Raw genomic sequence first — 13171 nt, 5'->3', positions numbered from 1 at the left:
CACAGGAGCCCTTCACTGGCCCCTGTCTTGAGTCAGATCATTTCAGTCCTTACCACCCATCCTGTTTCTCTAAGATTCATCTTGATAATATCCTCCCACCAACATCTAGCTCTTCTAGTGGTGTTCCTTCTGGCTTTCCCACCAAAATCCTATATACATTCCTCTTCTTACCCATGTGTGATACATGCCCTACTCATCTTGTCCTCCCTCACTCATGAAGCCGAGCCCTTCATAAGAAGCCGCCAATTGTGCAACTACTCTAGAACTTCCCAGCATTTTATGGAACCTGAAGGTTCATTACCATATTCACAAGAGCCCTCCACTGGTTCCTATCCTGAACCAGATAAGTACAATCCATACCATCCCATCCCATCCCATCTCTCTAAGATCCTTATTTATATCATCCACCCACTTACATCTTGGTCTTCATAGTGGTCTCTTTCCTTCTGGCTTTCCCACCAATATCCTATATGCATTCTGCTTCTCCCCCATTCATGCTACATGCCCTGTCCATCTCGTCCTTCTTGGCTTGATCATTCTAATTATACTTGGTGAAGAGTACAAGTTGTGAAGCTCGTCATTGTGTAGCTTTCTCCAACCTCCTCTCACTTCATCTCTCTTTAATCCAAATATTCTCCTCAGCACCCTGTTCTCAAACACCCTCAGTCTGTATTGCTCCTTTAATATCAGAGACCAAGTTCCACAACCATTCAGAACCACAGTCAAAATTATAGTTTTGTGTATTCTAATTTTTATGCTTTTAGACAGCAGATTAGAAAACAAAAGATTTTGAACTGAATAGTAGCAAGCATTACCTGAATACCTTCTCCTCTTAATTTCCTCCTGAATCAAGTTTTGATTTCTTATAGTCCCCAAATATCTCAACTATGCCACATTTCCAAAACATCTGTTACCTATCTTTGTGTCATGATTTTGCCCTGCATTTTGGTGCTGTGAGGATAATGTATACTTAGTTTTCTCTGTGTTTACTTCCGGATCAACCTAATTACAAAAAACATTTGTGTGTTTTTTTTTATGGTCTCTATATTTTCACTCTGTAGATTCACATCATCAGGAGAGACCAGCAGCTGATGTGTCCCATTTAATTTGAGTCCCACCTGGTTTTCTTGGACCTTCATAATGGGTATTCTAAAGCAAAGTTGAAAAATAGTGGCAATATAGCATCTCCTTGTTTTAGACCAAGGGTCTCCAAACTACGGCCCGCGGGCCACACCCTGCCCGCGATGTGATTTTATCCGGCCCACGAAAGAATTGTGCAGAAATGCACCAATTGAACTAATTTTCCAATGAGTACTGGTAAATGTGATTCCGAGCTTATTGACCTGACATATGTACTGCAGTTTGATGGCTTAGCTGTGGAAAGGTTCTTTTGCGCTTCTTTCAGCTCAGGAATGAAATTGATATATTTCTTACTGAGAAAAATCATCATGAAATACTTTTATCAGATACTGAGTGGCTTTGGAAATTAGCATTCTTTGCTGATCTGGTGAACCATATGAACCATTTGAATTTAAAGTTGCAGGGTGAAAATAATTTAGTCTGTGATTTATTTGCACTTATCAAGGCATTCAGAGCAAAGTTGATACTTCTGGGAAGCCAAGTGAAAAATTGTAAATTTGTTCATGTGCTATACTGTGCAGAGTTGCATAAAAAGGGTGAAGCAGAATTTCCTTCCTCATTTGCAAATTTAGTCATTTCAGTTTTGAAAGAACAATTTTGGAAGCGATTTGCTGATTTGGATTCCAGTGCTCAGGAAATTAGATTGTTTCAAAATCCGTTTGACTGTGATGCTGCAGATGTCCCAAGTCAAATACAAGGAAGGAAATTTGATCAAATTTTATAAATTTCTGAACACTGAGCAATTTCCAAATTTAAAGAAATTTGCTTGTAAATTTATCTCCATTTTTGGGACGACATATCTGTGTGAACAAACTTTTTCCCAGATGAAGTACATCAAGTCAAAATACAGGGTAAATTTATCCGATGAACATTTAAAGTCGCTACTTCTGATTAGTGTTTCAAAATTTGAACCTCAATGTAATCAGATTTTAAGAATGCAAAAAGAGTTCCATCATTCACATTAGTTGTTTTATTATAATTTGTATTGAAAATATAAGGATTTGCTGCTACTGTCTGTTGTCATTAATATATGATAATTTATTCTCACGTACTTTTTATTTAGTTTATGAAATTCTGTGCTTTCAATAAAACTCATATACCTAGAGTTATTAATTTCTCATTTTATCCAGCCCGTTGAAAGTGCTGAATTACCTAATGTGTCCCGCGGTTCGAAAAGTTTGGAGACCCCTGTTTTAGACCATTCTGGATAGGGAAATTATCAGACAAATGTTTACCTATATGGACTTGACTATACATTTTGTTTTCCGAATAATTTCATCTCTATATGGACCTAACCTTAAGTGAAGGATATTGGGTAAAGTTTTGTATGAAGCTGATAGCAGTGATATCCCATGATAATGACTGCAGTCAGTTTTATCACCCTTTTGTAAACTGGTACAATAATAGACTCCTTCCAATTTTTCCTTATTCCAAAAAGAATTAATTAGCTTATGGATCTTAGAACGTGTAATACTTTACTTCCTACCTGAATCAATTCTGCCGGAATTTTGTCATTACCTGGTAATTTATGCCTTATCAACTTTGCAATAGCAATTTCAACCTCAAAACCACTTCATGAGAAGAATAGTATACATATTAATCTGCGATGTTTTAGAATATGTATGTAAGTACACTGTGGATCAGCAGCCAAAAGATACCTTGACAAAGTAGACATAATGCAACATACATGCCTTCACATAACAGGAACATACTTCTGTCCATACAGTGTGGTACTGAAAATTGAACACACAATAGTACCACTAAAACTAAGAAAACAACAACTGGCATCAAACTGCCTCATAGATAGAAAAACCATAAGTACACAGTATAAAAAACAAATTTTACTCACAGCAGCAACAGAAAAAATGGTATAAAAGCTCTGTGGCCTGTAGTCAGCAAGTGAAGTATACTGACCGAGTGACTGCCGCTTGTTGGTGAAGTTAGTGCCAACTTAAATGGACAGAGGGTGTCGCGTGGTCAGCGCAGCGGATCCCCACAGCCATTAATCTCAGTTTTCTAGACCAGAGCCACTATTAACTTGAAATAGCTCCTCAGTTATCTTCATGAGGCTGAATGGACCCCTTGCCAGACCCACTACTCAGGAAAAATTTTATGCAGAACTCAAAATTGGAATGATAAAAGCACATATAGAATTAAGGATAATTGATAATCCACTGAAAATAAAAAAGCGGCTTGCTTTACACAACCTCAGAATGTAATATTGTATACACAAAACATAATCATGAAGCAAAAAAGCAAACAGAAACTCTCCAAACATTACCAAACAAATTATGTCCACCTACAAACAAAACTGGATTGACAGAAGAAACAGGAATAACCATTTTGATAGCTAAACTGAAACTAAAAAAAAGCAACACTTATCAATATATATGGCTGAAATACTATTGTAGGAACTACTAATGATAGGGTATGTTCTGTTGTACTGAGTCTGGACTGACAGAGGCCCTGTACATGTCTATAGATACATTTAATAACGTGTAAATTGTACATTCTGACAGCCTTATTACTGCTGACTGTGACTCTAGCAAGCAAGAGACCTGTCCTCTCATCAGAGAAACCACCCCACATCAACAAACCTGCAACTGTCTGACTCTAATAAAGATCTAGTCTTAAGCCCCAGATGGGTGCTTTATTCCAAGACAGACTGGCTGTTTGACCGTTGGTTGTAACATAACTTTGACTTTGACTATGACTTTTTAGCCAGCGGGCAATGACATGAGCACAGAAGCTGAAGAAATTGTTAAGATCTGTTACCAAGAATCGACTGGTGAACACAGACTGAGAGGGCTTAACGTGTGCTCTAGTGATTTGTAAAGTGTGGAGATTAGTGATGGCACTATAATTACTTGTGATTACACTCTGTTAAGTGGTCAATAAATCAAATCATCAATCCAAACCATGTCCATAGTCACAATAAAAAATTGTGACAATAAATTATCAAAACACAAATGAGAAGACATCTGGGTACAAACAAAACTAACAGCACCAAACAAATGTTACAGAAAAGTTCAACCATGGGTGCACATAAAACAATGGTACGATAAATACAGACTCTCCTGAATAATAACTAAACTGATAATACTAGAACTAAGAACTGCTAAAGGTTGTCATAACCCACTACTAAGGCCACGCCATAGCTCAGTGGTTAGTTGCTAGCTTCTCACCATGGCAGCCCGTGTTCAAGCCTGAGTCTGGTAATGTGATATTTGTGGTGTACAAAGTGGCGCTGGGGCAGGTTTTCCCCAAGTATTTGAATTTCCCCTGTCAATATTCATTCCACCAATTGCTCCAAAATTCCCCTCATCTATCATCTGGGGCTGGTAAAATAGGCCAGAAGTGGCCACAGTATAAAATGAACTTAGTCCTACCCCACTAGGGAAAATAAAACCTTACAAAACATAATCAGAAAAGCTAACACAAACCCGTGTGAAAGTGGAAATATTGATATGCAACACAGGCTGTTGAAATGCAATAGCAATGACAATATCAGAACTATAAAGAAGGTTAACCCAATTAAAAGTGCCATGTCCTACCTCACTCAGTTTATTACTAGCCCAAAAACAACAGGCATTGTTAACAGTTTTGTGCAAATATTATAAACAGTGCAGGACAACCATAAATGCATAAACAAAACAAAAGGTGGACAAGTATTGTTTCTGGACAGCAACCCTCGTAATATTTTATTTAAAAGTGCATGCGGTAGCGTAATTGGTTGAGGCACTACAAGTCGGAAGGTCGTGGGTTCTATACCCGATGAGGTGGATTTTTTTCAATTTACGTAATCCTTCTGGCCGCACTCTTGCGCTGAGGTCGACTCAGCCTTTAACAGAAATGAACGAAATGAACAGCAGGAATCTTCCTGGGGCGTAAAGGGCCCCCGGCGCGTAAGACTACCAACCTCACCGCCATCTGTGAGCCGATTGTCTAGACTATATGGGAGCCTCGACGTCTCACGGCCTGTTACAGGGGTAGCTTTACCTTTTATTGATTTATTTAAAACAACGTTTCGGATACTGCATTCTATCTCCGTCTTCAGGTGGAATCCACTCAATTGGGCCCAATCTCTCCCCATTGAATAGAACACCTGTCAAATATCACAGGATCAGGACGCATTTGGCGAAAGATATTAATTTGGTCAGCCGTTGAGAAGAAAAGAAGAAGAAGAAGAAGGTATTGTTTTGCCATACATTAATTAAGAGGAAGAAGAAGAAGACGACCCGTGCACTATTGTGGGCGGCTTCCACGATGTAAATAGTATGCCCAGTGCTGCCTTTGTCAGAGGTGAGACGTTATAATTTGAAACAGAATGAGTTTTAAATTAAGAAGTTTTTATGGCTGCTAATGATGAAGTATCGTAAACTGGATCAATGAGCAAGAGGAAGGCACCATCCATCGAAAGTAACCCAAATCACGATTTTTGCGATTTTCTGACAGGTAGGTTAAAATTCTCATTGATGTCAGTTGATTCCTTCGTTTATTTAATAATGTATTGTCTGCTGAGAACCGTGTTGATTGTATACCATCCAATGAAGATTTTCATTAGTGTGATTTATGGGCTGAGAGGAAAACGTAATGCGAAGGTACCCAATAAAAGAACAACCAGTCAAAGATGAAGCCCTCCTGAATATAATGTGGTAACATGACGCGAGCTCAGGGTTATCGCACATCTCATGGTTAGTGAAATGAATTTGAAGCAGTGGTGGAATGATTGGAATTATGGGTTGATAAAGAATCCTTAAAAGAAATGGCAAAACGAAGATATGAGTAAAAAGTTAAAATGCAGGCATGCTGAAATTAGCAGCTTGAACATTGCAGATACTTATTACCATTTATTTTGGTTCATTTTTCTGATGTCTGTACACAAATGAAAATATTAGAATATAGATTATGTTTATGTAGGATGGGTGAACAACTTTAGCTACCTGGAATACTTCCCTAATGCATTTATGTTATCAGGAAAAATTTGAATAAAAATGGGGGAGTGTCAAGTGAGCTCAAAAGGGAAAGAGTTTTTTTAGTGTGGAGAGGTTATGGAAATAGCAAGGTCAGCTTGGAGTTTGTGAAATGAGACTACATGTTTTCATAGCATTGCAGAGAATAGTACTGTACAAGGTCATTCAAGATCACAAAATAAAAATACCAAAACTCTCGCATGTGTTGTTTTTTCTATTCATATTGTGATATATTATTACAGTAGATGCTGAATGTGATGATAGCAGCAATTACAATGTTATCATTCAATGAAAGACTCGCATACATGTCTAATCAACTGGGTTTCTCACATCATCCGTTGCAGTTATGTGCCATGTGTCAGAATGGTGGAGTATGTATTTTAGTTAAAGATGATTTATCATATCAAGAGCTAGATCTCAAAAATTTAAGTATGGAAAGGGTTTTCGAAGTCTGTGCTGTAAAGATAATTTTAAATAATAGGAAATTATGTATTTTATGTATTTATAGAGCGCCTGATGGAGATATATGTCAATTTATCGAGCGGCTAGATTCCACACTTTCATATCTAGTAAGCCTTAAATTGGAACCAATAATCTGTGGTGATACGAATATAAATTACCTTAGTGAAAACTGTAAAAAAGTACAATTACAAGCTTTATTAGATACTTATAATTTAACACAAATAATTGAGTTTCCAACTAGAATAAGTACTACTTCTGTCTCATTGATTGATCATTTTTTTATAGACAAGAATGCTTATAACAAATTCCAAGTTTGTTCTGCTATAAATGGTCTCTCGGACCACGATGGGCAAATTCTGATACTTGGAGACATGCTGGTGATGAGGCAAAGTGATCATGTTAGAGCATATAGAGACATTAATGAGGAAAACATAGTATGTTTTCAACGGGCTTTACAGAATGAAAATTGGATAGAAGTTTATAATCAAGAGAATGTAAATATGAAATTTAATATCTTTCACAACATTTTTTTATCAATCTTTGAAAATAGCTTTCCCATAGTATATAAAAAAAAGAAAGACTCTAATAATTGGATAACGAAAGGCATAAGAATATCTTGTAAGCATAAGAGAGCATTATACATCTTAGTTAAAAAATCAAGTGATGATAGTTTGAAGTTATATTATAAAAGATATTGTAAGATACTAGTAAGAGTAATAAGAGAAGCAAAGAGACTGTATTATCAAAAATTAATAATTAATTCAGAAAATAAAATACAAGTAACTTGGAAGATTATTAATAAAGAATCCGGAAAAAACCAGGTCTCAGATAAAGTAACAGAATTGCAAGTGGGAGAAAGTAGAGTAACGGATCCTAAGGAATTAGTGAGAATATTTAATAAACATTTTATAACTGTAACTAAGAATTTGGCAACAAAAAATGCTGATAAAAGTGAGGCAATTAAATTATTAAATAACCTTAAGTATGATAACTTACCTGAACTGAAATTAATACCCGTAACTGAGGTGGAAATAAAGAATATACTTAAGACACTAAAATCGAAAAATTCTACAGGCTATGATGGTATTTCTAGCAGAATATTAAAATATAGCATTAATCAAATAAGTAAACCACTTGGACATATACTTAATGCATCACTTGAACGTGGAATTTTTCCCGATAGAATGAAATTTGCGTCAGTAAGACCTTTACACAAAACAGGTGAGAAGGTCGTTATGGCAAATTATAGACCAATATCACTGTTAATAATCTTCTCCAAGATATTTGAAAAAGCGATGTATAATAGGATAAAGCAGCACCTACATACAAATAATCTAATTTCATCTGCTCAGTTTGGATTTAGAGAAAATAGAAGTACAGAATCTGCAATCTATGCCTTAACTAATCATATATTAGAAACTTTGGAACGACGCTGTCTTTCATTAGGAATATTCTGTGATTTGACAAAGGCATTTGATTGTGTGGTGCATGATATCCTTTTGAGCAAGTTGGCTGTATATGGACTTGGTGGTAAAACTTTAAGATGGTTGAAATCATATTTGGGAAATAGAAGGCAAAGAGTGGAATTGTATACTAATGGGAATGAAAAATGTTGTTCAGGATGGGAGATTGTTGAATATGGAGTGCCGCAGGGCTCGATTTTGGGTCCCTTGCTGTTTCTTTTATATATCAATGACCTGTCATCAGCATTAAATACTGATGATAGGTTATTGTTGTATGCAGACGATACAAGCATAGTAGTGTCTGGTATTGATATTGATGAAATCCAAGTAAGGTCTAACTTAGTGTTGAATTCTTTAAGCCGTTGGTTTGCAGTTAATGGCCTGTCTCTAAATCTGAAGAAAACTAAAGTGGTAAAATTTGATACAACTAATCGAGATAATATGTCTATACATTTAAAGTTTAATGATGAGATATTGCATCAGGAAACCCACGTTAAATTCTTGGGCATTGAAATTGATAAGACCCTGAATTGGAAGTCACAGATTGAATCGATGCTGTCCAGATTGGGCAAGGCATGCTTTGCAATAAGAAACATGAAATTGTATAGCAATATTGAAACACTAAAGATGATTTACCATGCATACTTTCATTCAATTATGAGATATGGGATAGTATTTTGGGGAAACTCGTGGGAGGCTAAGAAGATTTTTCTTTTACAAAAAAGGGCCATCAGGATAATGTTGGGAATGAAACCCAGAGAATCATGTAGAACAGTTTTTAAAAAATTAAAAATTTTGACATTGGCTTCTCAATATATTTTATCTTTAATGATACTAATGGTAAACAATCTGGGGCATTATACTTTTAATCATACAATTCATGGTAAATCAACAAGACAAGTTAGAAACCTTCATGTTCCTCAATCGCATCTAACAAAGAGGCAAAAAGGGGTCTATTGTATGAGTGTAAAAGTTTTTAATAGTTTGCCTGATTTTTTAATTGAGTTGGTACATGATAAAAAACAGTTTATTGAGAAACTAAAGGATGTATTGCTTCAAAACCCTTCTTATACTCTTGAGGAATTCTTGCTTTTCTGTCAAGACCTGTCAAGAGGTGTCTGACAGTGTACACTTCGTTTTAACTCTATGTCCTTGGCTGTGCTTATGTATTCTTGCTGCAATTTGTATTGCTTTTAACTATTGTATGTGTACTTGTTGCAATTTGTATTGCTTTTTAACTATTGTATGTGTATTTGCTGCAATCTGTATTTCCTTTTAACAATTTTATGTGTTTTTTTGACAAGTATGGATTATATATGCTAGTGATTTTGTTTGTGAATGTACAAGTTTCCAATGTCTTGTTGGATTGTTGACATGTTTTATATTCTGTGCCTGTGCACATTTGTGAATAATCTGAAACGCAAATGTATATGTATGTATGTATGTATGTATGTATGTTGCCTGGTATAGTCAGTACATCTTTATGGGTGACATCCTCTAATTTCCCTCCAGAGAAAGAAACCTGATGGCATGAGATATAGTGAACTTGGTGACCATGAAACATTTCCACCAAATCCCACCCAGTGATGTGGAAAACAATTATCAAGGCCTTTCCTAACTATGCACGCATAATGCAGTGGTGTCTCATTAAATTCATATTCACAGTTTCATACTTCTGACTCCTTTAGTAACTTACATTTGTTTTTGTTTTGCAGAGCTAGCAAACTATGAACGAAATGTAAATCGTAATATTTACAAGTATAATGCTTACCGCAATGCAGCAATTGCATTAGCTGCCTATCCCACCCGTATTCAATCTGGAGAGGAGGCTCGAAAGCTAAATGGTGTTGGAGATAAAATTTCCAAAAAAATTGATGAATTTATTCAAACAGGCAAATTGCAGAAGTTGGAAAAGGTATATGCTGGTTATGAATTCAGAATGGACATTATTATACTTTTAGGTGGTTAATGGCTTCACAGTGAATGATGATGCATGCTGGAAAAGTTTAATTAGGTTAATAGATAAGGGACTTAATGGCACAAGGAGTAACAAACATGCAGTCTCTTCTGATAGGTATGTGATTTGCACTGCATGGATCTTAATCACTGTCACGTGGAATTACCTCAGTACATTTAAAAACACTTAGGAACACCTCAAACTACAATAAGTACAGAATACATAAAAAAGAAAACTCTGAGATTTTCAAAGTACTCGTATGAGAGCTCTTCGTTCGTAACCCATTCATGTTGCTTCTAGTAAGTACATCCAGTTTCAGACAGTCACATGGCTGTGTACATGAAAGATCATCAGTCACAAAGGGGATCTTTCAGCTAGTGTTTCAGTGTGATGCCTGCCTGAGCACCCATTATTTTTAACAGCCTATACTCCCTCCAAAACAATTGTCAAATGGGTTTCATTTGAACAATGCTCAAGATAGAACTTTGTAAACAGTAAGCAACATTGTACTTAAAAATTTAGACAAAAAATAATTGACGAGAAACGAACTTAAATCTACACACCATACTCATAAATTATTCTGTTCTGAATGATTATTCAGTACAAAAAATATATGTTTGGATCCAGTTTTTTCTACTGAGTTCTGTATGTCCTCCATGATATGTATTTTTGCCTTTGCCTATTTACCTATTTTATCAAATTCGTCATTTCTCTCCTTTTCATGTCTGTCCTCGCTTCGGCCATCTTATCAGTATTTCCGAAACTAGTTCTTTCCTCATTAAGTGATGAGCACACTTCACTGCGGGGTCTTAGTATGTTTTTACTATGGCAGTGTATATTTTTTCTTTGTATTTAATTTCTTAAAGATTCGAGAAGATGATACCAGCACAGCAATTAATCTCCTAACACGTGTGTCAGGGATTGGGCCAGCTAAAGCTAAGCAACTTGTGGATGCTGATATTAAAACCATTGAGGACCTCCGCAGGCATGAAGATAAGCTGAACAGTCATCAGCTGATAGGACTTAAGTAGGTATTAGTTTCTTTACCCTGTGCTAAACCTTATAAAACAGATGGCAAGGGTACTGAGTTGTTAGCACCATGACACCACGGGAGATTCCATTAAGAACTCTGCTCTGAATGTGTTTGGGTTGAAATCCTCACTGTTGATGGCATAAACTTGCTTATTGGTAAAAAAGTAAAAGTAAGGGTATCCCTGCAACAGGTTGTGGAGGCCCATAGGGTTGTGAGATGTTGCGTTTCCCACATTTTCTAGACAGTCAGCTCCCAGCTTGAGATCAGTGGTGCACACTTAGTTGAGCCCCGTGCAGTTGCTTATGCTTTCACTAAGCATGGATATTCCTCATCTTTTGCAGTCTTATGAGTTCTTATTCCTTTCCCTATTTCTGATGCCAGTATTTGCAGTGTTAATAGGCAAAAATCTTCTAAAAATTTGGACGTGACAGTATCCTCATCTTTGTTGTAAAAGTCTGTTCAGTTATTTTTATTCCTATTCTTGGGAATATATTTAACTTGAGCTTGACTCAGCAGTAGTTGACTGTTGTATGGAAGGAGCAGCTATTGTACCTGTATTTAAAAGAGGTACTCAGCTGCTGTGAGCAACTGTAGACCCATTTCTGTTCTTCACAATTTCTCTGAGTTGACTTAATTTTTCACCATCATGTATTGCATTGTGCCATCTTGGCCTGTCTTACGGTCTGCTGCCACAGCACCATCACTCTCTGGCACCTTTCGGCTCTGTCTACCCTTTCTCAATCGGAGGGGGAAACGGTGCTCCATCATACGGCTCTCGTGCTGTGCTCGGACGCTCCCTAAGTTAGAGTAGGGGATCCAAGCTAGTAGCGAGGTAAATCTAGTTACAAATGATGGCAATCAATATAATAACAAATAACAGAATTTAATAAACACAACTAACACATAACCAAAGACAAGAATTCATCATCGTTACAGCGCATGAGCCCAAGAAATTAAACAGAACAACTCAACTAATTGCAAATTTACATGCTCGCACACAGCGCCATCTAACTCGGGCAGAATGGCCCATATTTACTGGCGCAACAATTTGCCTTGGTTGCATGAAAACATAACTACTACTTTCTAGCCGGGCCACAGGCTGAGTCTAAACCAAATACACAATATAAATTATAAACACAGGTTTAACTAAACTGGTACGAGTCGCCGCCGTACTACAAACCCAACGACGGGTGACCGCAGGCAATCTTGCCGGCCGCAAACCAGCCCACTACTTGCCGAAACCAGTCTTGGACTCCCAGCCGAACAGGAATTTGACAATCACTCTGGCTGGCTCGGCACCGTGAGCAAGGCCCTATGGATCCATAACCAGAACTAAACTCCGAACTCGAATTAACTTCCAAGCAAGGCTCCCAGGGGTAGAAAGGAGGGGAGATGGCAACACCACGTGACCCAGTCATGCATGGGGAGGGGGTGGAGTGATAAGTTTAAGAACCTCGATCAAGGGGCTGGAAGCCCATGACGTCATACCAGAGCCAATATATGGATCAGCATTATGTCAAACTTAATCCCAGCCAACATGGATTCACCAAATCTAAATCTGCAGTTGCTAATTTTGTCACGTTTCTTGACTTTATGACTTCTAATGTCAATGGTCAGTGTCAATTTGATGCTGTGTGTTGTGATCTTTCAGATGCTTTTAACCTCATCCCCAATAACCTGCTCTTGTGTAAGTTAAGGTCCTTTGGATTCTCTGATGGTTATGTTAGCTAGTTTTGCAGTTACTTAACTAAGAGATAATCTCTCAGGTTGTTGTTTCTGGCCTCTCCCTTCCTTTTCAAGTCTCTTCTGGTGTGCTGCACTTTCATATTCAACATATTCAACCTATGTAATTTTTGCTTTTCCTTATGTATTAGTAGAGTCTGCATAATAGTATATTTTCATGTCCTAGTTCATCTAATACGTAACTCCAGTTTGTACCTAACAAAATAATTCTTATTACAGATATTTTGAAGACTTCGAAAAGAAAATTCCAAGGCGTGAAATTGAACAAATAGAAGAAATTATTAAGAAGGAAATAAACGATCTTGATCCTCAATATTTGGTCACAATTTGTGGTAGTTACAGGTATATAGTGCTGAATATTAATTTTTGTTGTTGTTACTGTATATGCTACCTTATTAAC

At 36.9% G+C, this 13171-nt stretch overlaps 1 protein-coding gene across 1 annotated transcript; it reads left to right on the top strand.

Annotated features, from left to right (window-relative positions):
- Positions 1 to 5219: 5219 nt before the first annotated feature.
- LOC111870305 (DNA polymerase beta-like) lies at positions 5220 to 13113 on the top strand (the record flags this gene model as incomplete). Its single annotated transcript, XM_033753753.1, is given in 4 exon segments — positions 5220 to 5442; positions 9754 to 9953; positions 10862 to 11022; positions 12991 to 13113. Coding segments are annotated over 4 exon segments (509 nt in total), but the record flags the coding sequence as incomplete, so codon positions are not given.
- Between the last annotated feature and the right edge of the window lie 58 nt (positions 13114 to 13171).

The sequence above is a fragment of the Cryptotermes secundus genome, unplaced genomic scaffold, assembly GCF_002891405.2.
Source record: "Cryptotermes secundus unplaced genomic scaffold, Csec_1.0 scaffold354, whole genome shotgun sequence".
NCBI classification, from domain to species: Eukaryota; Metazoa; Arthropoda; class Insecta; order Blattodea; family Kalotermitidae; genus Cryptotermes; species Cryptotermes secundus.
This window is presented reverse-complemented; position numbering and strand designations above follow the sequence as displayed.